At 44.2% G+C, this 26,396-nt stretch overlaps 1 protein-coding gene across 1 annotated transcript in view; it reads left to right on the plus strand.

The window, feature by feature from the left end:
• The window catches only part of LOC137347502 (zinc finger protein 271-like), a 67,984-nt gene that overhangs the window by 9,780 nt on the left and 31,808 nt on the right, over window positions 1-26,396 (plus strand). Inside the window, exons 3-6 of the mRNA XM_068011946.1 lie at window positions 8,369-8,492; window positions 16,775-16,914; window positions 18,905-20,011; window positions 20,222-20,331. Of these exons, the coding sequence (XP_067868047.1) occupies window positions 19,452-20,011; window positions 20,222-20,331 (670 nt within the window). The 5' untranslated portion in view covers window positions 8,369-8,492; window positions 16,775-16,914; window positions 18,905-19,451. The remainder of the gene's footprint in view (window positions 1-8,368; window positions 8,493-16,774; window positions 16,915-18,904; window positions 20,012-20,221; window positions 20,332-26,396) is intronic.

Genomic DNA, 26,396 nt, shown 5'->3' on the forward strand with positions numbered 1-26,396 from the left:
ACCTCCTCCAGTTAGTTATTTAATTGTCCACCATCATTCACGGCTGGATGTGGCAGGACTGCAGAACTTAGATCTGATCCATTCGTTATGGGATCGCTTAGCTCTGTCTATCGCATGCTGCTTACGCAGTTTGGCACACAGTCCTGTGTTGTGGCTTCACCAGGTTGACACCTCATTTTGAGGTATGCCTGGTGCTGCTCCTGGCATGCCCTTCTGCACTCTTCATTGAATCAGGGTTGGTCTCTTGGCTTGATGGTAATGGTAGAGTGGGGGATGTGCCGGGCCATGAGGTTACAGATTGTGGTTGATCCAATTCTGCTGCCCACAGCGCCTCATGGGTGCCCAGTTTTGCATTGCTAGATCTGTTCGAAATCTATCCCATTTAGCACGGTGATAGTGCCACACAAGACAATGGAGGATATCCTCAATGTGAAGGCGGGACTTCGTCTCCACAAGGACTGCGCGGTGGTCACTCCTACCAATACTGTCATGGACAGATGCATCTGTGAAAGGCAGATCGGTGAGGACGAGGTCAGGTATGTTTTCCCCTCTTGTTAGCTCCCTTACCACCTGCCGCATACCCAGTCCAGCAGCTATGTCCCTTAGGACTTGGCCAGCTCGGTCAGAGTGGTGCTACTGAGCCACTCTTGGTGATGGACATTGAAGTCCCCACCCAGAGTACATTCTGTCCCCTCACTACCCTCAGCGCTTCCTCCAAGTGGTGTTCAACATGGAGGAGTACTGAGTCATCAGCTGAGGGAGGGCGGTAGATGGTAATCAGCAGGAGGTTTCCTTGTCCATGTTTGACCTGATGCCATGAGACTTCATGGGTTCCGGAGTCGATGTTGAGGACTCCCAGGGCAACTCCCTCCCTACTTTATACCACTGTGCCGCCACCTCTGGTGGGTCTGTCCTACCAGTGGGACAGGACATACCTGGGGATGGTGATGGCAGTGTCTGGGACATTGTCTGTAAGGTATGATTCCGAGAGTATGACTATGTCAGGCTGTTGCTTGACTAGTCTGTGGGACAGCTCTCCCAACTTTGGCACAAGCCCCCAGATGTTAGTCAGGAGGACTTTGCAGGGTCGACAGGGCTGGGTTTGCCGTTGTCGTTTCCAGTGCCTAGTTCGATGCCAGGTGGTCTGTCTGGTTTCATTCCTTTTTATTGACTTTGTAGCGGTTAGATCCAACTGAGTGTCTTGCTAGGCCATTTCAGAGGGCATGTAAGAGTTAACCACATTGCTGTGTGTCAGGAGTCACATGTATGCCAGACCAGGTAAGGACAGCCGATTTCCTTCCCTAGAGGACGTTAGTCAACCAGATGCGTTTTTACAACAATCGACAGTGGTTTCATGGCCATCATTAGACTAGCTTTTTAATTCCAGATTTATTAATTGAATTCAAATTCCACCTTCTGCTGTGGTGGGATTTGAACCCATGTCCCCTGGGTCTCTGGGTTACTAGTCCAGTGACAATACCACTACGCCACCGCCTCCCCCTATATTTGTTTCCAAAATTCCTTTATTAGCTCTTGCATCAGCCAGATCTAACTTCCAACATTATAATTAATCCCAAATTAAAACAAATATCATACATTCCCAAGTGGTCCTGGTTATTAACACGTTTGTTTGTTCTTTATTTTAGTTGACCTTTTATGCTTCAAAAAATTTGAAATTATCCCAAATTCAAATAAGTGTTATTGGGCTGATAGGTTTTGTTCACGTTCAATTTATTTCTCCCCAGAAGAACCTTATTCCCATGCACTCTGCCTTGGAAGATAACAAATAACAAAATTCTTTAAAAAGGTAAAGCCTTTAGTTCAAATTTAATGCAGATAAGTTCTTAAATTCTTTTTAAAAAACTGCTAGATCTCTTTCTGTGGCATCAGTATTCATGTGGTCCTGGAAGCCATCATTACCTGTTTATAAAAACACACAAATAATCCATTTTGACTCTGCCCTAGAGCCCAATAAGTTAGTTTGTCCAAATGTATTTACCACTTTAGAAATTCAAAATTTAATAATGTCCAATTTATAAATTTACACTGTCAAATACAAAAGTTGTGTGGTGAATTAAATGGAAAAAAGAGCTGTCCGCACCAAGGATTAACTTCTCTGCTCGTAATCAAGGAGGCGGAGCAAAACATTCTCAGATACGTCACGTTACATAACTTTTTTTTTAAAAGTCCAGATCGAAAAAGACCCAAGCTCTATTTTAAAATTGTTTTTTTTCCAATTCTTTCTGGTATCCTTAGGAATTGAAAACAAAAAAACAACTTCAAAGAAAAACATCTCCATCAGAGAAGACAACATTTCAGATTGAGCTTCGATTGTTTCCAAACTTTTAACATCTTTTTGTAAGAGGTTTTGAACCCGAGGATTTTTTTTGATGCAACCAGGATGATTCCAAATTCCAATTCACAGCAATTAACATTTAAAATTCAATACTACCAATGTTATATGAGTGAGCCTTGTATCCAGAATTAAAGACTCCAACATACACTTTGAATAATAACTAGAATGTCACCATGGCCACTCACGAAATTCTAGTTTTCGTAACTTAACAGGTAAGTTGACCTTAATATTCCCAATTTAATTAAAACCAGCACTTATTAATTAAATAGCACATATTTTAAGTATAGATAAATTAAGTCATTCTCCTGTTGTCCTTTAGGACCTTTTCGAATAACTATGATAAACTATAGATAAGAAACAAAACTAAAGAAAAAGTTACCTTTCAGAGTAAAGCAAAACCTTCAACATTTTACAGCTGAAAATGGGGATAGCATCTTCCCATGTCTCCTTTATTTATCTTTCTTTCTACCTTAAACTAAATTTCAATTTCTGATGTTTGCTATTTAGCCTCATTTAAAAGAAAGTCAGTAATATGTGCCTTTAATTTTATTTTTGAGAAGTTCAAATTGGATTTCTGCCAGGCTGCTGCTTCAAGGCTGAACTTTATCTCCTACTCGGCAAGCCAGTGCTTTTGCAAAAGTAACTCCTTAAAAGGGTAATTCTGTTTCAATATTTTGACTGACTCAATTGAATTCATACTGTTTCCCGCAAAGATATACATGTGCATAGATAGGATCAGTGACAAATTTATGCTTTAAATATTAAAACCAGACAGTAAAGGATTAAAGACAAAGTTCAGAAAACCAGAGCACAGGCATACACAAATATAAAAAGACTTTCTCACAGCAGTTCTAAAATCTTGCTGTGGGCTTTTTAGCTTATTTCTTTTCCCCTTTGTCATTCTCCCGAATCCAGGCTGGTACTTCTGGAAGGTCCCTTGTTTCAGTCAGTGGGGCTATATTTCCATAGGAGCAGAATATGATGGTGCATTGGATTGGGGGGCGGGGGTGTGGGGGATAAATCATGAAGCGTCTGGACAGTGTAGATAGAGAGAAACTCGTGAAAGGATCGAGAACGAGAGGGAACAGATTTATAGTAATGGGTAAGAGAAGTAAAAGCGACATGAGGAAAAACTTTCATGCAGCCAGTGGTTAAGGTCTGGAATGCACTGCCTGAGAGTGTGGCTGAGGCAGGTTCAATTGAAGCATTCGAAAGGGAATTAGACTGTTATATGTAAAGGAAGAATGTGCATGATTAAGGGGAGAAGGTGGGGAGAGGCACAAGGTGAAATGCTCATTAGGAGAGTCGATGCAGACATAATGGGCCGAATGGCCTCTTTCTGCACTGTAACAATTCTGTCATCTGTGAAATTATTTCTACCAGTGATGATGGATCTGTCCATTTCCCTGCCTGACACATATGCCTCTGTGTCACTGTCGTACATCAAGTATCTCACCTCCCCTAGTAATGACAGTGACCTCAGCTTGCTTAACTTTCCTTCCAGTTCAAAAGGTTCCCGCTGGCCGATATACTCCCGAGGGGTTCCTCTTGCGTTTTCCAAATCTAACTCGAGTTTTTTAGTGTATATTTTGTGAATTTTGGAGATTTGCTGTCTGTCCTATAGGCGGTGCATTAGGAACCACTTGAGTTCTTACTAGGGTACCAACTGGGTTTTCTGTATTTGGGAAATCCAGCGGAACTTTATATTGACAGGGGACTTTCGTGACTTTCTCTTTGTAACTGCTAAAATAGGGCGGAGGACCTGATGTAGAAGAAGAGGATATAAATTTTCACTCAATTCATAAAATTCCAGGCCATATTATCTGGGTAAGGGTCCCCCATGGTTACCGCTGCTCCGACTGTATTTTGTTTTCCTAGCTGTTTTTCTAACTGGTGAATGGTAGTGCAACAGTGTCAATGATCTGCCTCTCTTTGAGGGCACCAGAGAGCTTCTGTAAAGGCTCCCCATGAATCTTCCAGTTGTTTAGTGAGGCAGTTATTATCTTTGGTCAGTGTGTCTAACTGACACTTGGCTTTCTCAACATCCTGCAGTGCTGAGCCTGCCTGAATAGCATTTACACTCTACTGTTGCATAATTGCTGCAGATGAGGCTACTTGTCTCTGCAGAAGCTCAATCTGATGTTGTTTTGCTGCTCAGGCATCTGTTCTTGTTCGACTGTTTTGTCAGCCTTTGCTAGGATGGCCTCATTATCTCACATCACTTTTTTGAACTTCCATTTCTTAGTCTTAGCCTGTTCTCCGATGAATTTGACTGTATTCTCGAGATGCTCTTGCGTCTGTAGCCAGATACCCCATTAATAGTATCTGTACCTGTGTATCATCACACTTTTTTTTCGAACCTTGTTTTATACTTTGTCCAAAGATCCCCTTCAGGTGTACTTGGAGACCCTAACTGTTGATTGGTTTAAAAAAATGAAAGACGAAAACCCTTGTGTCTGCCGTCTTGTATGCAGCAATACCTGGTTTCAATTGTTAGCCAGAGTCCCATCTCTGGTGTGCCAATTGTAGCTTTCCTGCTACTTTCAGTTTCAATTTAACCCAACAAAGGTGAATTGTCTGTGACTATAACAAACCACAATGGGTAAAGTATTTATTGGTTGTGAGTATAGCAGATTTATTAAGTAGTTTACATCCAGTACAAAGAAGTAATATTTAACAAAAGCAATAGTCACAGTCAGTCCTTCAGAACCTCGGCAATAGCCCTCAGACTGTCTGTGGCACGGTCTCTTTGTCTTGCTGTGTTCTTTTGACTGAAGATTCTCTTCTTTCTTCCTCCTGGGTTTTCATGCTGCTTTCCATGTTCAATAGCTGTTCTTTTATACCCCTTTTCTCCTTTGAGCCTACGTGGCAACTGACAATCGCCTGGGTTATCTCACTCATTCTGTTTAATCATTTTTTAAACCTTTTTAAAAGTGGGGCGGCACAGTGGCGCAGTGGTTAGCACTGTAGCCTCACAGCTCCAGCGACCCGGGTTCAATTCTGGGTACTGCCTGTGTGGAGTTTGCAAGTTCTCCCTGTGTCTGCGTGGGTTTCCTCCGGGTGCTCCGGTTTCCTCCCACAAGCCAAAAGACTTGCAGGTTGGTAGGTTAATTGACCATTATAAATTGCCCCTAGTATAGGTAGGTGGTAGGGAAAATATAGGGACAGGTGGGGATGTGGTAGGAATATGGGATTAGTGTAGGATTAGTATAAATGGGTGGTTGATGGTCGGCACAGACTCGGTGGGCCGAAGGGCCTGTTTCAGTGCTGTATCTCTAAACTAAATTCTGTGCTTAATCTTCTGGTATCATTTTGTTCCATCTTCTTGCAACTTAGTTATTCCTTATCTCGGAACTTCGTAGAAACAGTTGTTACATGAGTTACAGTGATATCTTCTACTCTCGTGATAATAGATCTCAGAAACTTTAAAAACCTTTGTTTTATTGTAACTTAATGTTCTGACTTTCATTATCTGTTAGTTTCAAACATACCACTACATTCTTTGTTCAATGTTCTGTCCTTGCTTGTTTTGAATATAACACTGCTACAATATATTCTTCGCAGACTTGCTTTTTCTAAACATCAAGTTGGTTTAATTTCACCATCATGCTTTGCTTCTCGGCCTTGTGCCATGTTTAACTGAGTTTACGCATATAGTTACTTTAAAAATATTAATCACTTCTAATTAAGCTTATACATTTTAAGACATCATGCCAACCAGTGAATTCTATCTTCCACATGGACAGATTTTGCTTTCTCTATGGAACCGTCACAGCAAGAATCGCTTTGGGAACAAGATTGGTTTAATTCACTGGCGCCAGAAGAAGGAATATTTATTATAGAGAATGATCAAGGAGAGGGGAACAAAGAGCTAGAGAGAGTGAGACAGACAGAGAGACCCACACAGACTACGAGACAGAGAAAGCAGAGTATAGTGGAGACTGAAAGGTGTAGATATTTTTCACAATTCCATCACTTTGTTCATTGAAAGTGACAGACAGAAAGAAAGAAATTTTATAGCTTCTTTCATAACCTCAGGACATCCCAAAGTGCCTCCAGCCAATGAAGTACTTTTCAAGTGTAGTCACTGTTGTAATGTAAGGACAGCGTCAGAGAAAAAAGTACAGAATCGGAGATGGCAAAGTAGCATCTTAAGAATTATTCGAAAATTGTTTCCATGTTGTCTTTGTTTGATACAGATTCAGCAGATGTAAAAATTTGCTGAATTTCGAAATGCTGCTCAGTTTAAATCTCACTCGTCTGTAACTTTACAACAGACTGGCACCAAGAATCAGCTCACTGAACAACTCATCATTAGATGGTCTGAAGTTCTCTTATGAACTTATCTTAATGTTTCAGGTGAGAATCCTTGAGAAGGAATATCTCCTGCAACATGGGAGATCCAAACCTCATTTTCTGATAAAGCAGTTGGAACTATTGCATTGTGCTCAGTCATGTCCCCCCTCCCACCACCTGAAATACTGTTATATATCATGCTGCATGGCACTTCTTACATCCTTACCAACATCGGGAACAAAATCTGATGAGCTGGGGTGGATGCAGATGGGAAACGGATGAAGAAAATAAGAAATCTAGAAATGAGAAACAACAATGGAATAGGCTGAACGAAGGAGCAGTAGAGACAAAACTGGGAGACAGGAAGCACTAATTACTAAGATTGTTGGAAGAAATTTGCTTGGGAGTCAATCGGCTGCAAGACATTTGACTTAAATAAATATCTGTGATGTAACAAACATGAAATACCACAAACAATTCCTGTTTATTTTATATTCCTAGCAGATCTGCCCAGGCATGGCTCTCACTGAGCCAGAGCATCTGTTGCATTACAACCACAGGGATGATGCACAGTGTTATGGACCATTTATTGGAGCCACTGATTTCAGTTCGTAAAATCTGTGCATTTCCCATATTTCTTATGTGGAAATTATAGCGGTGTTTTGGGGACTAAATTGGAGATACAAACACAAGTGTCGAGAATCACTTGTCTTAAAGTGGGGACTGATAATGTTCCTGTGAAGAATCTTGGGACATTTTTACTATGTTAAAGGTGCTATATAAATGCAAATTGTTGTTGTTGACTGTGGGCAGGGATTCTGTTGCCAGTCTGAGCTGGAAACGTCATGGGTACATTCACGTCAGGGAGAGGGTGTTCACCAGCTGAATGTGGAAATGGATTCAGTCAGTCATCCCATTTACTGATACACCAGCACAGTCACACTGGAGACAGACCGTTCAGATACTTCATGTGTATGAAGGGATTTACTCAGTTTTTCCACCTGTTAACATCCAAGATTTCAAAGTTCAAAGGATTTGACCCATAACCAGCACATTCTTACCAGAGAGCGGCTGTTTAAATGTTCTCTGTGTGGGAAAAGATTGCTGCTGTTGTGGCTGGTCCCATTCCCCTGCTTTCTGGTGGATAATAAAGGGTCCATGCACTTGGGTTTCTGTGTAATTTTGTTTCCTAATCTTATTGATTGGTCTGGCCCCAGTCTTCACCCCATTACAGCAAAAAAAAAAATCCCAGCTCACACAGTGGGGGTTCAATGGCAGGGCTTTTACCCAACATACCACCTGGTGGGGAATATTGCCTATGCACACCACAGGAGTCCAGTGCACAGGTGCAGTGCCGAACATTGTTTGGAGCATGTGCAGTGTGAGCGATGGCAATGGAGAGACATTTGAGTCGCATCTGCAGCCGATAAGCAGTGGTGGGGCGGAGGGAGCGATGGAGCCGGCGGGTGGGCGGGGAGGCTTCGTAAATGCCCAGTTGTGGCCTCAACAGCCCCAGTAAGAAGTTACCAGACCTGCGTTTGCACTGAGCGTGACCAAGCTTCTGAGCAAGCCCGGGTTAACAGCCACCATCTTTCTAGGGCCAATGTACAACATTGGTGCATGTGCGGCCCTCCTGGACCAGGAAGCAGGAGGAGAGAATGTTGTGACTATCTACCCTAGACTGACAGTGATGGTTTTTGTAAACTTCTTTTACAGGGGCTTAGAAGGGAAGGATTTGGAGACAAGGAAACTCAAACCAAACATTGCATCAAGATCTGACAGAGTCATTCGATTCATCAGGTCCTGAATATCACCAGCCTTTGAGCATTGAAGGAAAAAGGTTTGTCTGTTCTGTTTGTTGGAAAATATTTCAGGTATCAGTGTGACTGGAAAAGCACGGAGACACAGACAGCCTGGGTTAGACCACACCTGGAGTATTGTGTTTCATCCTGGCCACACGTCTTAGGAAAGATATTTTAGCCTTGGAGGGAGTGCAGTGTAGATTTACCTGAATGATATCTGGACTCCAAGGGTCAAAGTACAAGGAGAGATTACACAAATGAGTCAGAGTCATTACAGCGCAGCTTTTTGATTCCATGCCAGGTCTCTGTAGAGCAATCCAGTCAGTCCCATTCCCCTGCTCTATCCCTGTAGTCCTGCAGCTTTATTTCCCTCAAGTGCCCATCTAATTTCCTTTTGAAATTATTGATTGCCTATGAGGGTGGTGGAAGCAGCGACAATGAGTTCCAGGTTGTTACCACTCGCTGCATAAAAAATCCTCTTCCTCACATCCCTCCTATATCTCTTGCTCAAAACCTTAATCTGTGTCCCCAAGTCCTTGTCCCATCAGATAATGGGAACTGCTTTTATTTGTTTACCTTATCTACAGCTGTCGTAATCTTGTACACCTCTATCAGATCTCCCCTCAATCCCCTTTGGTCCAAAGAGTACAACCCAGCTTCCCCAATCTGCACCCTCTCAAGGACCTTCGTATCCTTCCTAAAGTGTGATGACTAGAACTGGACACCATACTCTCGTTGTGGCTTAACCAGAACTTTATAAAGGTTCAGCATAACTGCCCTGCTTTTGCATTCAATACCTCTACTTATGAGGCCCAAGATCTCAAGTGCCTTGCCAACTATTCTCTCAATCTGTCCTGCCACCTTCAATGAGCTATGCACATGAACCCTTCCAGGTACCTCTGTCCCTGCACACTGTTTAGAACTGTACTATTAAGGATATGTTGCCTATTCCTATCCCTTCTGCCAGAATGCATGACCTCCCTATGAGGGTTGTATTCCCTGGAATTTAGAACATTAAGTGGTGCTTTGATCAAAGTTTTCAAGGTATTAATTGGAACTGATATAGCGTAGCTAGAGTAGAACTATGGCTGGGGAACACCGAAATAGGGGGCATAGTTGAAAACTTGGAGCCAGACCTTTCATTAATCTACCCATGGGTCTTGTAAACCCGAGCATTAATCCACCCTAGGTCCTGTCTGCTATCTGCTTCAGCTGCTCCACATAGCAGCGAGTTGCACATTTTCACTACAGTCTGAGGAGAGAAATTCCTCCTCAGTTTTCTGTTTGACCTGTTAATGTCTGTCTTATATTGCTTCCCCCTTGTTCTGACTCATTGATAATTTTAAAGACCTCTATCAGATCTCCTCCTAGTCTTCTCTTTTCCAGAGAGAGGAGCTCTAGCCTGCTCAATCTTGCTGGACAGTAACATCCTCTCTGGTGACATCTTTGTAAATCTATTCTGCACTTTCTTCACTGCTTCAATCTCCTTTTTTGTGGAGACCAAAACTGCTCACAGTCCTTCTAAACGAGGTTCTCTATAAATTTAACACTCCCTCCCTGCTGTTGCAGTGTATTCCTCTAGAAAAGAACATCAACTCTTTCATTGCTCTCTTATCAACTTGTGTTGCTCCTTTTAGTGATTTATGTGGCTCTCTTTGCTGCTCTGCTCCATTTAATTTCTTACATTCTAACCAATAACTGGCCTCCTTATTCCTCCTCCCAAAATGAATCAGTTCACATTTCACTGTGTTGAATTTCATTTTCCATTCATCTGTCCAGTCTGCCAGCCTGTTTGTCTTCCTGGATTTCAGTGCAGTCCTCCACATTATTAGTTCTATCACCCAATTTGATGTCATGTGCACATTGTGAAAACATTCCTGTAATTCCTGAGTGCATAAGTGGGTAAAGAACAGAAATCCCATTGTACTTTGCATCATAGTTGATGGACCAGGCACTTGGGTATCTGTATAATTTATTTAATAATTTCATTCAGTACTTCTCCAGCTCTAATCTCCAAGGAACGACATGAAAATAATCATCCATTCAACAATTGAAGCTTTCAATGGTGGACTAATTACCCAGGACTCCCTATGGGTCAGAAAGTCCCCTATCAATGACTACAGGAGCCCAGTACATCGGCATGGGACCATACTGTGCTCTGAGCATGCAACGTGCGGATGGTGGAACAGGCGGCTCGGGAGGTGGCAGGAGATTGTGGGGGCAGGCGCTTGGACCCATGGATGGGCTGGGAAGCTTCATAAGCTTCTGAGGCCCAGAATAAGAGCCCACATGCCGCGTGTTTACCCAGTGGTGACAAACCCAGGGGGAGTGGATATGCTGGCTTCCATCTTGGACTGGGTGGTGTCAGGGCACGGAAAGTGGGCTGGGCCTCCGGGTCTCTGTTCCTAACCAGGTCCTACTGCCCGGGAGATGGAGTATCTTGGGCAGCAGGGTTTTATGCAGCTTCATTCACTCCCAGTCTACATGTGATGTTTCCAGCCTAGAGGACTCAAAGAATTGTTCCAGTGCAGAAGGAGGCCATCCGGCCCATCGTGTCGGTACCGGCTCTCCAAATGAGCGACTCATCTAGTGCCACTCCCCCACCTTCTCCCTGTCACCATGCACATTCTTCCTTTACGTATAACAGTTTAATTCCCTTTTTAAATGCCTCAATTTCACCTGCCTCCACTACAATTGCAGGCAGTGCATTCCAGACCTGAAGCACTCACTGTGTGAAAAAGTTTTTCCGTTTTTCCTCATGTCGCTTTTGCTTCTCTTACCCATTACTTTAAGTCTGCTTCCTCTCATTCTCAATCCTTTCACAAGTGGGAACAGTTTCTCTCTATCTACTCTGTCCAGACCCTTCATGATTTTGAATACCTCTATCAGATCACCTCTCCGTCTTCTCTTCTCCAAGGAAAACAGTCCTAACTTCTCCGATCTATTTTCATAACTGAAGTTCCTCACCCCTGGAATCATTCTCGTGAATCTTTTCTGTGCTCTCTACAATGTCCTCATGTCTTTCCTGAAGTGCGGCGCCCAGAACTGGACGCAATACTCCAGTTGAGGCCGAACTAGTGTCTCCCAAGTTCAACATAACCTCCTTGTTTTTGTACACTATGCCCCTATTAATAAAGCCCAGGATACTCTATGCTCTCTCAACCTGTCCTGCCACCTTCAGTGACTTATGCACATATACACCGAGGTCCCTCTGCTCCTGCATCCACTTTAGAATTGCGCCTATACTTTATATAGTCTCTTCATGTTCTTCCTACCAAAATGAATCATTTCATATTTCTCTGTATTGAACTTCATCTGCCACCTGTCTGCCCATTCCACCAACTTGTCTATGTCCTTTTGCAGTTCTAAACTATCCTCCTCACAGTTGACAATGCTTCCAAGTTTTGTATCATCTGCAAACTTCGAAATTGTGCCCTGTACACCAAGGTCTAGGTGATTAATATATATATTTTTTTAGAGATACAGCACTGAAACAGGCCCTTCGGCCCACCGAGTCTGTGCCGACCATCAACCACCCACTTATACTAATCCTACACTAATCCCATATTCCTACCACATCCCCACCTGTCCCTATATTTTCCCTACCACCTACCTATACTAGGGGCAATTTCTAATGGCCAATTTACCTATCAACCTGCAAGTCTTTGGCATGTGGGAGGAAACCGGAGCACCCGGAGGAAACCCACGCAGACACAGGGAGAACTTGCAAACTCCACACAGGCAGTACCCGGAATTGAACCCGGGTCACTGGAGCTGTGAGGCTGCGGTGCTAACCACTGCGCCACTGTGCCGCCCTGTCTATCTATCTATCAGAATAAGCAAGGGTCCCAACGCTGGCCCCTAGGAAACTCCACTACAAACTTCCTCCAGCCTGAAAAACATCCATTAACCACTATTCATTGTTTCCTGTCACTCAGCCAATTCCGTATCCATATTGCTACCGTCCCTTTTATTCCATGAGCTATAACTTTGCTTACAAGTCTGTTTGGCACTATATCAAACGCCTTTTGAAATTCCATGTACACATCAACTGCATTGCCCTAATCATCCCCCTCTGTTACTTGCTCAGAAAAGTTCAGCAAGTTAGTTTCCCTTAAGAAATTCATGCTAGCTTTCTTTAATTAGCCTGCATTTGTCCATGTGACTATTAACTTTGTCCCGAATTATTCTTTCTAGAAGTGTCCCCTCAATAAAATCTCAACTGACTGGCCTGTAGTTGCTGGGCTTATCATTTACATCCTTTTTTTTGAACAAGGGTGTAACGTTTGCAATTCTCACATCCTCTGGCATCACCCCCGAGTCTAAGGAAGACTGAAAAATTATGGCCAGTGCCTCTGCGATTTCCACCCCCACCACTGCCAACCCACCCCCCACCCCCGTATCCTTGAATGCATCTCATCCGGTCCTGGTGCTTTATCCACTTTAAGTACAGAAAGCCTATCTAATACATCCTCCTTATCAATTTTAAACCCTCTAGTGTCTGAATTATCTCATCTTTCACCATTGCCTGGGCTGCATCATCTTCCTTGGTGAAGACAGATGCAAAGTATTCATTTAATACCTCGGCTATGCCCTCTCTACCTCCATGTGTAATCCCCTTTATGGTCCCTAATTGGCCCAATTCCTCCTTTTACCACCCTATTAGTATTTATATATCTATAGAAAACTTTGGGATTCCACTTAATGTTAGCTGCCAGTCTCTCTTCATGCTCTCTCTTTGCTTCTCTGATTTGCTTTTTCACTTCCCCCTCTGGACCGTCTATATTTAGCCTGGTTATAGTATTTTCTACCTGGCATCTGTCATAAGCACACTTTTTTTCTTCTTTATCATAATCTGTACCTCTTTGTCATCCAGGGAGCTCTGAATTTGTTTACCCTACCTTTCCCCTTCGACGGAACATACCTTGACTGTGCCAGAAGTATCTCTTCTTTGAAGGTAACCCATTGTTCAGCTACGATTTTTCCTGCCAATCTTTGACTCTGATTTATTCACCCCAGCTCCATTCTTATCCTATTGAAGTTGGCTTTCCCTCGGTTAATTATTCTTACTCTGGATTGTTCTTTGTCCTTTTCCATAGTCAGCCTGAACCTTATGATACAATGATCACTGTCCCCTAAATGCTCTCCTGCTGACACTTGATCTAGTTGGCCCACCTCATTCCCAAGAACCAGATCTAGCAGTGCCTCCTTTCTCAGAATAGAAACATACTGCTGTCGAAAATTTTCCTCAACACATTCTAGCAACTCTTGCCCCTCACCGTCTTTTACATTAATATTATCCCAGACTATGTTTGGATAATTAAAGTCCCCATTATAACTACCCTATAATGTTTGCACCCCTCTGTACATTTCCTTGCGAATTTATTTCTCAATGTCCTTCCCACTATCTGGTGGCTTGTAGATTACACCGAGCAATGTAACTGCACTTCTTTTGTTTCGTAGCTCTAGCCAAATTGATTCTGTCTTCGACCTCTCTGGGACATCCTTTTTCTCCAGTAATGCAATGCTCTCCTTAATCAAGACCACCACCCCTTCCTGTTTTTTTCCCTGTCCTGTCTTTCTTGAACGCCTTGTATCTGGCAATATTCAATACCCAGTCTTGCTCTTCTTTCAGCCAGGTCTCTCTCAGCCACAACATCATATTTCCACATGTCAGTCTGCACCTGTAACTCCCCAACTCATTAACAACACTCTGTGCATTCACGTACATGCACACTAATCCTGATTTATACTTTATTAATTTCTCCCTTACTCTGACCCCACCTAATAACTTCTTATTCTCTACTCCAGTGCTATCTATCTCTCCCAGTATTCTCTGCACCTTGGTATTCCTCTCTGGTATTTCCTCCTGGTTCCCACACCCCTGCCAAGTTAGTTTAAATCCTCCCCAATAGCACTAGCAAATCGCCCTGCAAGGAAATTGGTCCCAGCTCTGTTCAGGTGCAACCCGTCTGCCGGCACAGGTCCCACCTTCTCCAGAACTGGTCTCAATGTCTTAGGAATCTAAAGCCCTCCCTCCTGCACTATCTTTTCAACCACGCATTCATCTGCACGTCCTCTTATTTCTGAGGCCCAGCTTACTAATTTCTTACCTAGTTCAGTGAACTCTTTCTGTGCAACACATCCTTTTTCCTACTTATGTCGTTGGTACCAATGTGGACCACGACTGTTGGCTGTTCGCCCTCCCCCCTCAGAATGCTCTGCAGCCGTTTTCAGTGACCTCCGTGATCCTGGCACCAGGGAGGTAACACACCATCCTGGATTCACATCTGCGGCCACAGAAATGCCTGTCTGTTCCCCTGACTATCGAATCTCCTATCACTGTAGCTCTTCCAGTCTTCCTTGTGCATACCACCCCCCCCCCCCCCACTCCCCCCCCCCCCCCCCCCCCGCCCCGTGCAGCTGATCTAGCCGTGATGCCAAGGCCTTGGCTCTGGCTGCACTCCCCAGTGCTGAACCATTACCTTCCTCAGTATTCAGTACTACCTGTTGGAGAGTGCAACACACTCGGGGGTCTCCTGCATTACTTGCCTCTTGCTTCTTGACTGTCCGGTGGTCTCCCTATACACTCTTAAGCTGTGAGGTGACCACATCTATAAACATGCTATCCACAAAGCTCTCATCCTCACAATTGCACCTCAGTGTCGCCAGGTGCTGCTCAAGTTCTACAACCCAGAACTCAAGCTGCTGCAACTGACCACAGTTGCAGCACATAGAATTATCCACGATACAAGAAGTGGCCTGGAGTTCCCACATAGCACAGGATGTGCACTACAGAGGTTGGAGTAGCCTTGCCACGCCTCTATCAGATAGTAACCTTGGTATTACAGCTAAACCCTGGTACGAGTAAATCCTGCTGTTAGTAATACTAATAACCCTACCAATAATAATAAACCTTACCAATAGTCATAACCTTACTACTTCAGTATTGCTGAAAATAGACATTTTGTTGAAGCTTTTCATCTTGCACTCATCAGGACAATCAGAAAGAATAGCAATGTAAGGTAAAACAACAACTTTACATTGTATGAGAAGAGAGTGCTGATTAGTTGGCAAGTGGACTCTGGCAGAGGCATTGCCATGGAGAATTCACCAGTTTACAGTGACTGACAGTTAACTGCCAAGCTTTGTTTGAAATTTATTGTCAATCAGGCTCGCAGTGTGGCAAATTTGTGCGTAGGAAGCTGTATATATTAATACACGGGGCCCTGTTCTTTGAAGAACATGTACACGCTTGTGTCTGTTTCAGCTAAACAAAATACGTGACAGCCATTCGTTGGTTCATTCCTCAGGGCAATACCTCTAGCAATCAGAGTCCACTTGCCAACCAATCAGCACTCTCTTTTCATACAGTATAAATTTTATTTCCCATTGGTAGTCTTGTGAATTGTTTTGAGGAGTGCAAGACAAAAAGCTTCGACAAAATGTCTCTGTTTTCAACTTTACCAATACGAATCTACCTTACCATTATTAATATACCCTACCAATACTAAAACAATACAAATAGTAATAACCTCACAGATAGTAATAAACCTTATTTAAAAATAAAAGATAAGACTCACCAGCAACCCACTTGTACTTGTTATTAATACTCCATATTTTTAAAGTTTTTTTTTTAAGCTCCCAGTTGTTTAAACTGAGTTACTAAGCAGCAAATACTCACCAGCCAATCAACTCACTACTTTTCTGTGATGTCACAGTTTGAGTTTTTTTCTCTTTTGTTTTCAAACTCTGGCGTGTAGAGGTAGCTGTCTCCTCGCAGGGTCCGCCAATGCTCCTGACTCGCTCCAGGTAACTGGAAGGCCCTGAACCTGGGTCTGGATTTATTCCCTCGCCGGTAGATTCCTCTCAGGGTCATTGCCGCTCCAGACTCTCTCCAGGTAAGGAGTCCATGGCCATATAAACATTGTGTGAGAGGTTACAGTTCCTGTATAGTTACCTGAAGGAGCCACTCCTCAACTTAGAATCATAGAAATGTACCCGGAAGGAGGCCATTCGCCCATCGTGTCCATACCGATAGACAAGGAGCCATCCAGCCTCATCCCACTTTCCAGCTTTTACGGCACTTAAAGTGCATATACAAGTACTTTTTAAATGTTGTGAGAGCTTCTGCCTGTGCCACCATCCCAGGCAGTGAGTTCCAGATCCCACCACCCTCTGAGTGAAAGAATTTCCCCTTGAATCCCCTCTAAATCTCCTGTTACTCGAAATCTATGTCCACTGTGTAGACAACCAAGGGGAATAGGGCATTTCTATCCACTCTATTTAAACCCCTCATAACTTTATACACTTCAATTAGGTCTCCTCATTTAGCACGGTGGTAGTGCCACATGACATGACGGAGGGTATCTTCAGTGTGAAGACGGGACTTTGTTTTCACAAGGATTGTGCGGTGGTCACTCCTACAAATACGGTCATGGACAGATGCATCTGCAACAGGTAGGACAAGGTCTAGTAGGTTTTTCCCTCTTCTTGGCTCCCTCACCACCTGCTGCAGGACCAGTCTGGCAGTTATGTCCTTTAGGACCTGGCTTGTTCAGTCAGTAGTGGTGCTACCGAGCCACTCATGGTGGTGGATGTTGAAGTCCCCACCCAGTCTACATTCCTTGCCCTTGCCACCCTCTGTGCTTCTTCAGAGTGGTGTTCAACAAGGAGGTGTACTGATTCATCAGCCGAAGGGGCGGGGGGGCGACGAGCTTTAGGTGGTAATCAGCAGGCGGTTTCCTTGCCCATGTTTGATTTGATGCCATGAGACTTCATGGGATCCAGAGTCAATGTTGAGTACTCCCAGGGCAACTCCTTCCTGACTGTATATTGCTGTGCTGCCACCTCTGACGGGTCTGTTCTGCCAGTGGGACAAGACATACCCAGGAATGGTGATGGTGTCTGGGACTTTGGACGTAAGGTATTTTTCCGTGAGAGTGACTATGTCAGGCTGTTGCTTGACTAGTCTGTGGGACAGCTCTCCCAACTTTTGGCACAAGCCCTCAGATGTTAGTAAGGAGGACTTTGCAGGGTTGACAGGGCTGGGTTTGCCGTTGTCGTTTCCGGTGCCTAGGTCGATGCCAGGTGTTCCTTCCAGTTTTATTCCTTTTTAGCTTTTGTGTAGCAGTTTTGTACAACTGAATGGCTTGCTAGGCCATTTCAGCAAGCAGTTCAGGGTCAATCACATTGCTGTGGGTCTGGAGTCGCATGTAGGCCAGACCAGGTAAGGTATTTCCTTCCCTAAAGGACATTAGTGAACCAGATGGGTTTATACCACAACTGATGGTAGTTTCATCGTCAACAGTGCTGACTGGCTTCAATTCCAGATTTCTATTAATTAATGGAATTTAAATTCATTGAATTTATTAATAAAATCAGCTGCTGTGGTGGGATTTGAACCCATGTCTCCAGAATATTAGCCTGGATTTATTAGTCCAGTGATATTACCACTACACCACCATCTCCCTCACGTTACCTCACACTTCTCCGGATTGAATTGCATTTGCCACTGTTCTGCCCACCTGACTAGTCCATTGATATCTTACTGCAGTCTACAACTTCTTCATTATCATCTGCAAACATCTTAATCATACCCTCTACATTCAAGTCCAAATCATTGATATATGCCACAAAAAGCAAGGGACCTAGTACTGGCACTGTGGAACCCCACTGAAAACAGCCTTCCAGTCACAAAAACACCCATCAACCATTACCCTTTACTTCCTGTCTCTGAGCCAATTTTGGATCCCACTTTGCCCTGGATCCCATGGGCTTTTACATTCATGACCAGTCTGACATGTGGGACCTTATGAAAAGCCTTGGTTACACTTTAGCCCCACTGTCCTAATCTTTGGTCACTCGGTGTGGAGGATGTAGGTCAGTCAGAGAATCTTCTGGACCTGCTCTTGGGCTTGTTTAACACAGCAATGTGTAGGTCTAGGATGTGCAGGGACCATGTTGGGGGTGGGGAGGGGGTTACTCTGGCAGGTGACCTCTCTTCAGTGGTCTTGTCTGTACCCGGGTGGCCCTGGAAAGGGAGCACGCTTGATACCTTCTGTGACCATGGGCACCTCAGGGTACAGAGTGTCTCACAGACACTGGTAACAACATAATATAAATAAAAGCAACATAGTATGGATGCTGGAAATCTGAAATAAAAACAAGAAATGCTGGAAATACTCAGCAGGTCTGGCAGCATCTGTGGAGAGAGAAGCAGAGTTAACGTTTCAGGTCAGTGACCTTTCTTCAGAACTGGTAACAACATTCTGGTTTAGTTGCGAAGGTTCCCTGTATTTTTGTTGTGACTTTGTTGCTTATTTTGGCTTCTTTTAATTTGATTGGACCACGTGTTTGGGAGAAACAAGAGAGGAAAGAATGTTCCATAGAAACTAGCATTGTCTGTTCTTAATTTCTATCCTGTACTGACATTGATGGCTTTTGTAAGCTCCTTTTACAGGATATTAGAAGGGAAGGATTTGGAGACAGAAAACTCAAACCAAACATCACATCAGGATCTGACTGAGTCACTCGATTCATCAGGACCTGAATATCATCAGCCTTTTGAATGTGGAAGGAGAAATGTTTGTCTGTTCTGTCTGTGGGAAAAGATTTTAAACATCAGTGTGACTGGAAAAGCTCCGAGACACACACACCCGAGTGAGAGTGTTCCAGTGCACTGGCTGTGGAAAGAGCTTTAAGCAGCCTGAGAACACATCACACCATTCATGTGTTCTGTGCATGTATGTGGCTTCAACTGATCGTCCAACCTGGAGACAAACAAGGACACCTGCACCACGGAGAAACTGTGGAAATGTGGAGACTGTGGGAAGGGATTCAATTACCCATCTGAGTTGGAAACTCATCGACGCACTCATACCGGGGAGAGGCCATTTACCTGCTCCATATGTGGGAAGGGATTCACTCAGTCATCCTGTCTCCTGAGACACCAAGTTGTTCACTCTGATGAGAGAGGTTTTGTATGCTCTGAATGTATGAAGAGTTTTAAAAGCAAAAATAATCTGCTGACACACCAACGCACTCACACTGGGGAGAGGCCGTTTACCTGCTCCGAGTGTGGGAAGGGATTCACTGTTTCATCCTGTCTCCTGAGACACCAACTTGTTCACTCTGATGAAAGATGTTTTGTATGTTCTGAATGTGAGCAGAGCTTTAAAAGCAAAAATGAACTGCTCATGCATCAACGCACTCATACTGGGGAGAGACCGTTCGCCTGCTCGGAGTGTGGGACTGGATTCACTCGATCATCCCACCTGGTGACACACCAGCGTACTCACACTGGAGAGAGGCCGTTCACCTGCTCAGAGTGTGGGAAGGGATTTGCTCAGTCATCCAACCTGCTGACACATCAGCGAGTTCACACTGGGGAGAGGCCGTTCACCTGCTCAGTGTGTGGGAAGGGATTCACTCTGTCATCCAACCTGCTGACACATCAGCGAGTTCACAGTGGGGAGAGGCTGTTCACCTGCTCTCTATGTGGGAAGGGATTCACTCAGTCATCCCACCTGCTGAGACACCAGCGAGTTCACAAGTGACTGCACAGGTTGGATTCTGCTATTGTTGCTGTTAATTACATCCTGGACTGAACCATGTTCATTTTGACAGTTAGGGTTTATTTCATTGATAATTCCTGTAACTGGGCTGGAGTTTAATATTCTGAATATATGCCAAATAAATCAGATTTGCATCAAACACTGTGTTCAAGTCCTTAATTTAACAAAATGAATGTTGGTCCTTTTGAAAGTGAGTCTGAGGAATTAATAATGGATAATGAGATGGCAGATGAACTGAACATGTGTTTTGTAACGGTCTTCACTTTAGAGGATACAAATAACATCCCAAAATTAGCTCTAAGTCAGGAAATGGAAGGGAGAGAGGAACTCGAGAAAATTACAATCACCAGGGAAGTGGTACTGAACAAATTCTTGGAGCTGTGGGCTGACAAGTCCCCGGGTCCTGATGGTCTTCATCCTACGGTGTTAAAAGAAGTGGCTAGTGAGATAGTTGTTGCATTGGTTTTAATTTTCCAAAATTCCCTAGATTCAGGGAAGGTGAATGGAAAATAGTGAATGTGACTCCTTTATTCAAAAAGTGGGACATAAAGCAGGAAACTGCAGGCCAATTAGCTTAACATCTGTCTTGGGGAAAATGTTAGAAGCTATTATTAAAGATGTTATAGCAGGGCACTTAGAAAAATTCAAGATAATCAGGCAGAGTTAACATGGTTTTATTAAAGGGAAATCATGTTTAACCAATTTATTGGAATTCTTTGAGGGAGTTACATGTGCTGTGGATGAAGGGGAACTGGTGGATGTATTGTACTTAGATTTCCTGAAGGCTTTGATAAGGTGCCACATCAAAGGTTATTGCAAAAAATAAAAGCTCATGGTGTAGGGGATAACATATTGGCAAGGATAGAAGATTGGCTAGCCAACAGGAAACAGACAGTAGTCATTTTCTGGTTGGCAATTTGTAATGAGTGGTGTGCCATGGGGATCAGTGCTGGGGCCTCAACTTTTTACAATTTATATAAATGACTTAAATGAAGGGACTGAAGGTATGGTTGCTAAATTTGCTGATGGCACAAAGATAGGTAGGAAAGTAGGTTGTGAAGAGGACATACGGAGGCTGCAAAAGGATAAAGATAGGTTAAGTGAGTGGGCAAAAACCTGGCAAATTGAGTATAATGTGGGAAGATGTGAAATTGTCCACTTTGGCAGGAAGAATAACAAAGAAGCATATTATCTAAATAGTATGGGATTGCAGAGCTCTGAGATGCAGAGGGATCTTGGTGTCCTAGTACATGAATCGCAAAAGGTTAGTATGCAGGTACAGTATGTAATTAGGAAAGCTAATAGAATGTTATTGTTTATTGTGAGGGGAATTGAATACAAAAGTAAGGAGGTTCTGCTTCAGCTATACAGAGCATTGGTGAGACTACATCTGGAGTACTGTGTACAGTATTGGTCTCCTTATTTAATGAAGGATGTAAATGCATAAGAAGGTTTACTAGACTGATACCTGGAATGGGCAGGCTATCCTGTGAGGAAATATTGGATAGGCTAGGCTTGATTCCGCTGGAATTTATTTTTATTTTTTTATTGATACAGCACTGAAACAGGCCCTTCAGCCCACCGAGTCTGTGCCTACCATCAACCACCCATTTATACTAATCCTACACTAATTCCATAGTCCTACCACATCCCCACCTATCCCGAAATTTCCCTACCACCTACCTATACTAGGGTCAATTTATAATGGCCAATTTACCTATCAACCTGCAAGTCTTTGGCATGTGGGACGAAACTGGAGCACCCGGAGGAAACCCACGCAAACACAGGGAGAACTTGCAAACTCCACACAGGCAGTACTGAGAATTGAACCTGGGTCGCTGGAGGAGGCTGCGGTGCTAACCACTGCGCCACTGTAGAAGAGTAAGAGGCGACTTGATTGAAACATCCTGAGGGATCTTGACAGGATGGATGTGGAAAGGGTGTTTTCCCTTGTGGGAGAATCTAGAACTCGGAGTCATTATTTAAAAATAAGAGGTCGCCCATTCAAGACACAGATGAGAACTTTTTTCTCTGAGGGTCGTGAGTCTTTGAGACTCTGCTTCCACTGCCTTTTGAGGAAGAGAGTCTTTGAATATGTTTAAGGCAGAGATAGATAGAAAGATTCTTGATAAGCAAGGGGATGGAAATGTGGAGTGATCAGTTCAATGATAAACTTATTTAATGGTGGAGCAGGCTCAAGGGGCCGAATGGCCTACTTCTGCTCCGAATTCGTATGTTTGTATTTAGAGATACAGCACTGAAACAGGCCCTTCGGCCCACCGAGTCTGTGCCGACCATCAACCACCCATTTATACAAATCCTACATTAATCCCATATTCCCTCAATTCTCCTACCACCTGCCTACACTAGGGGCAATTTACAATGGTCAATTTACCTATCAACTTGCAAGTCTTTGGCTGTGGGAGAAAACCGGAGTACCCAGTGGAAACCCATGCGGTCACAGGGAGAACTTGCAAACTCCGCACAGGCAGTACCCAGAACCGACCTCAGGGCACTGGAGCTGTGAGGCTACGGTGCTAACCACTGTGCCGCCCAAAAAAAGTTAATCGACTGATGTTCTGTTTGTTTCATTTTTGGGCCTTTTCTCCATTGTTACTGGAAGGCTTTATTTGTATCATGCTTTTCATAACTTCAGGATGTCCTGTAGTGTTTTCCAGCTAATGAAGTTCTGTTGATTTGTACTCAGTGCTGTTGACTTCTGTGACTTGTGGGTAACACGCTCACTGCATTAGTCATTGGGGACTCCATAGTTAGGGGAACAGATAGGAGGTTCTGTGGGAACGAGAGAGACTCACGGTTGGTGTGTTGCCTCCCAGGTGCCAGGGTACGTGATGTCTCCGATCGTGTTTTTGGGATCCTTAAGGGGGAGGGGGAGCACCCCCAAGTCGTGGTCCACATAGGCACCAACGACATAGGTAGGAAGAGAGATGGGGATTTAAGGCAGAAATTCAGGGAGCTAGGGTGGAAGCTTAGAGCGAGAACAACCAGAGTTGTTATCTCCGGGTTATTGCCTGTGCCACGTGCTAGCGAAGAGAGGAATAGGGAGAGAGAGGAGTTGAACACGTGGCTGCAGGGATGGTGTAGGAGGGAGGGTTTTGGTTTCCTGGATAATTGGGGCTCTTTCTGGGGTAGGTGGGACCTCTACAAACAGGATGGTCTTCACCTGAACCAGAGGGGTACCAATATCCTGGGGGGGAGATTTGTTAGTGCTCTTCGGGGGGGTTTAAACTAAATCAGCAGGGGAATGGGAACCTAAATTGCAGTGCCAGTGTACAGGCTGTTGAGAGTAGTGAGGTAGGGGATAAGGTTACAGGGACGCAAGAGGGCACTGGCAAGCAAGAACTTGGTTTAAAGTGTGTCTACTTCAACGCCAGGAGCATCCGGAATAAGGTGGGTGAGCTTGCAGCATGGGTTGGTACCTGGGATCCTGATGTTGTGGCCATTTCGGAGACATGGGTAGAGCAGGGGCAGGAATGGATGTTGCAGGTTCCGGGATTTAGATGTTTCAGAAAGAACAGAGAAGAGGGTAAAAGAGGGGGGGGTGTGGCATTGTTAATCAAGGAAAGTATTACAGCGGCAGAAAGGACGTTTGAGGACTCGTCTACTGAGGTAGTATGGGCCGAGGTTAGAAACAGGAGAGGAGAGGTCACCCTGTTGGGAGTTTTCTATAGACCTCCGAATAGTTCCAGAGATGTAGAGGAAAGGATAGCGAAGATGATTCTCGACAGGAGCGAGAGTAACAGGGTAGTGGTTATGGGGGACTTTAACTTTCCAAATATTGACTGGAAATACTATAGTTCGAGTACTTTAGATGGGTCTGTTTTTGTCCAGTGTGTGCAGGAGGGTTTTCTGACACAGTATGTGGACAGGCCAACCAGGGGCGATGCCACATTGGATTTGGTACTGGGTAATGAACCCGGCCAGGTGTTCGATTTAGATGTAGGTGAGCACTTTGGCGATAGTGATCACAATTCGGTTAGGTTTACCTTAGCGATGGGCAGGGACAGGTATATACCGCAGGGCAAGAATTATAGCTGGGGGAAAGGAAATTATGACGCGATTAGGCAAGATTTAGGATGTGTAGGATGGGGAAGGAAACTGCAGGGGATGGGCACAAACGAAATGTGGAGCTTATTCAAGGAGCAGCTAATGCGTGTCCTTGATAAGTATGTACCTGTCAGGCAGGGAGGAAGTTGTCGAGCAAGGGAGCCGTGGTTTACTCAAGAAGTTGAAGCGCTTGTCAAGAGGAAGAGGGCGGCTTATGTTAGGATGAGACGTGAAGGCTCAGTTAGGGCGCTTGAGAGTTACAAGCTAGCCAGGAAGGATCTAAAGGGAGGGCTAAGAAGAGCAAGGAGAGGACACGAGAAGTCATTGGCGGATAGGATCAAAGAAAACCCTAAGGCTTTCTATAGGTATATCAGGAATAAACGAATGATAAGAGTTAGAACAGGGCCAATCAAGGATAGTAGTGGGAAGTTGTGTGCGGAATCAGAGGAGATAGGGGAAGCGTTAAATGAATATTTTTCGTCAGTATTTACAGTAGAAAAAGAAAATGTTGCCGAGGAGATTACTGAGATACAGCCTACTAGGCTAGATGGGATTGAGATTCACAAGGAGGAGGTGTTAGCAATTTTGGAAAGAGTGAAAATAGATAAGTCCCCTGGGCCAGATGGGATTTATCCTAGGATTCTCTGGGAAGCCAGGGAGGAGATTGCAGAGCCGTTGTTGTTGATCTTCAAGTCGTCATTGTCGACAGGAGTAGTGCCGGAGGACTGGAGGATAGCAAATGTTGTCCCCTTGTTCAAGAAGGGGAGTAGAGACAGCCCTGGTAATTATAGACCTGTGAGCCTTACTTCGGTTGTGGGTAAAATGTTGGAAAAGGTTATAAGAGACAGGATTTATAATCATCTTGAAAAGAATAAGTTCATTTGCGATAGTCAGCACGGTTTTGTGAAAGGTAGGTCGTGCCTCACAAACCTTATTGAGTTTTTCGAGAAGGTGACCAAACAGGTGGATAAGGGTAAAGCCGTGGATGTGGTGTATATGGATTTCAGTAAGGCGTTTGATAAGGTTCCCCACGGTAGGCTATTGCAGAAAATACGCAAGTATGGGGTTGAAGGTGATTTAGAGCTTTGGATCAGAAATTGGCTAGCTGAAAGAAGACAGAGGGTGGTGGTTGATGGCAAATGTTCATCCTGGAGTTTAGTTACTAGTGGTGTACCGCAAGGTTCTGTTTTGGGGCCACTGCTGTTTGTCATTTTTATAAACGACCTGGATGAGGGTGTAGAAGGGTGGGTTAGTAAATTTGCGGATGACACGAAGGTCGGTGGAGTTGTGGATAGTGTCGAAGGGTGTTGTAGGGTACAGAGGGACATAGATAGGCTGCAGAGCTGGGCTGAGAGATGGCAAATGGAGTTTAATGCGGAGAAGTGTGAGGTGATTCACTTTGGAAGGAGTAACAGGAATGCAGAGTACTGGGCTAATGGGAAGATTCTTGGTAGTGTAGATGAGCAGAGAGATCTTGGTATCCAGGTACATAAATCCCTGAAAGTTGCTACCCAGGTTAATAGGGCTGTTAAGAAGGCATATGGTGTGTTAGCCTTTATTAGTAGGGGGATCGAGTTTCAGAGCCACGGGGTCATGATGCAGCTGTACAAAACTCTGGTGAGGCCGCACCTGGAGTATTGCGTGCAGTTCTGGTCACCGCATTATAGGAAGGATGTCGAAGCTTTGGAAAGGGTGCAGAGGAGATTTACTAGGATGTTGCCTGGTATGGAAGGAAGGTCTTACGAGGAAAGGCTGAGGGACTTGGGGTTGTTTTCGTTAGAGAGAAGGAGGAGGAGAGGTGACTTAATAGAGACATACAAGATAATCAGAGGGTTAGATAGGGTGGATAGTGAGAGTCTTTTTCCTCGGATGAGGATGGCAAACACGAGGGGACATAGCTTTAAGTTGAGGGGTGAAAGATATAGGACAGATGTGAGAGGTAGTTTCTTTACGCAGAGAGTAGTAGGGGCGTGGAACGCCCTGCCTGCAACAGTAGTAGACTCGCCAACTTTAAGGGCATTTAAGTGGTCATTGGATAGACATATGGATGTAAATGGAATAGTGTAGGTCAGATGATCGGCGCAACATCGAGGGCCGAAGGGCCTGTACTGCACTGTAATATTCTAATTCTAATTCTAAAAAAACTTCTGAGTCAGAAGGGTGTGGGTTCGAGTTTTCTCCAGGACCTGAGCACAAAAATCCAGGCTGACAGTGCAGTACTGAGGGAGTGCTGCATTGTCGGGGGTGCCCTCTTTCGGATGAAATAAGCCCTGCCTTCCCACTCAGGTGAATGTAAAA

The sequence above is a fragment of the Heterodontus francisci genome, chromosome 32 (assembly GCF_036365525.1).
Source record: "Heterodontus francisci isolate sHetFra1 chromosome 32, sHetFra1.hap1, whole genome shotgun sequence".
NCBI lineage: Eukaryota > Metazoa > Chordata > Chondrichthyes > Heterodontiformes > Heterodontidae > Heterodontus > Heterodontus francisci.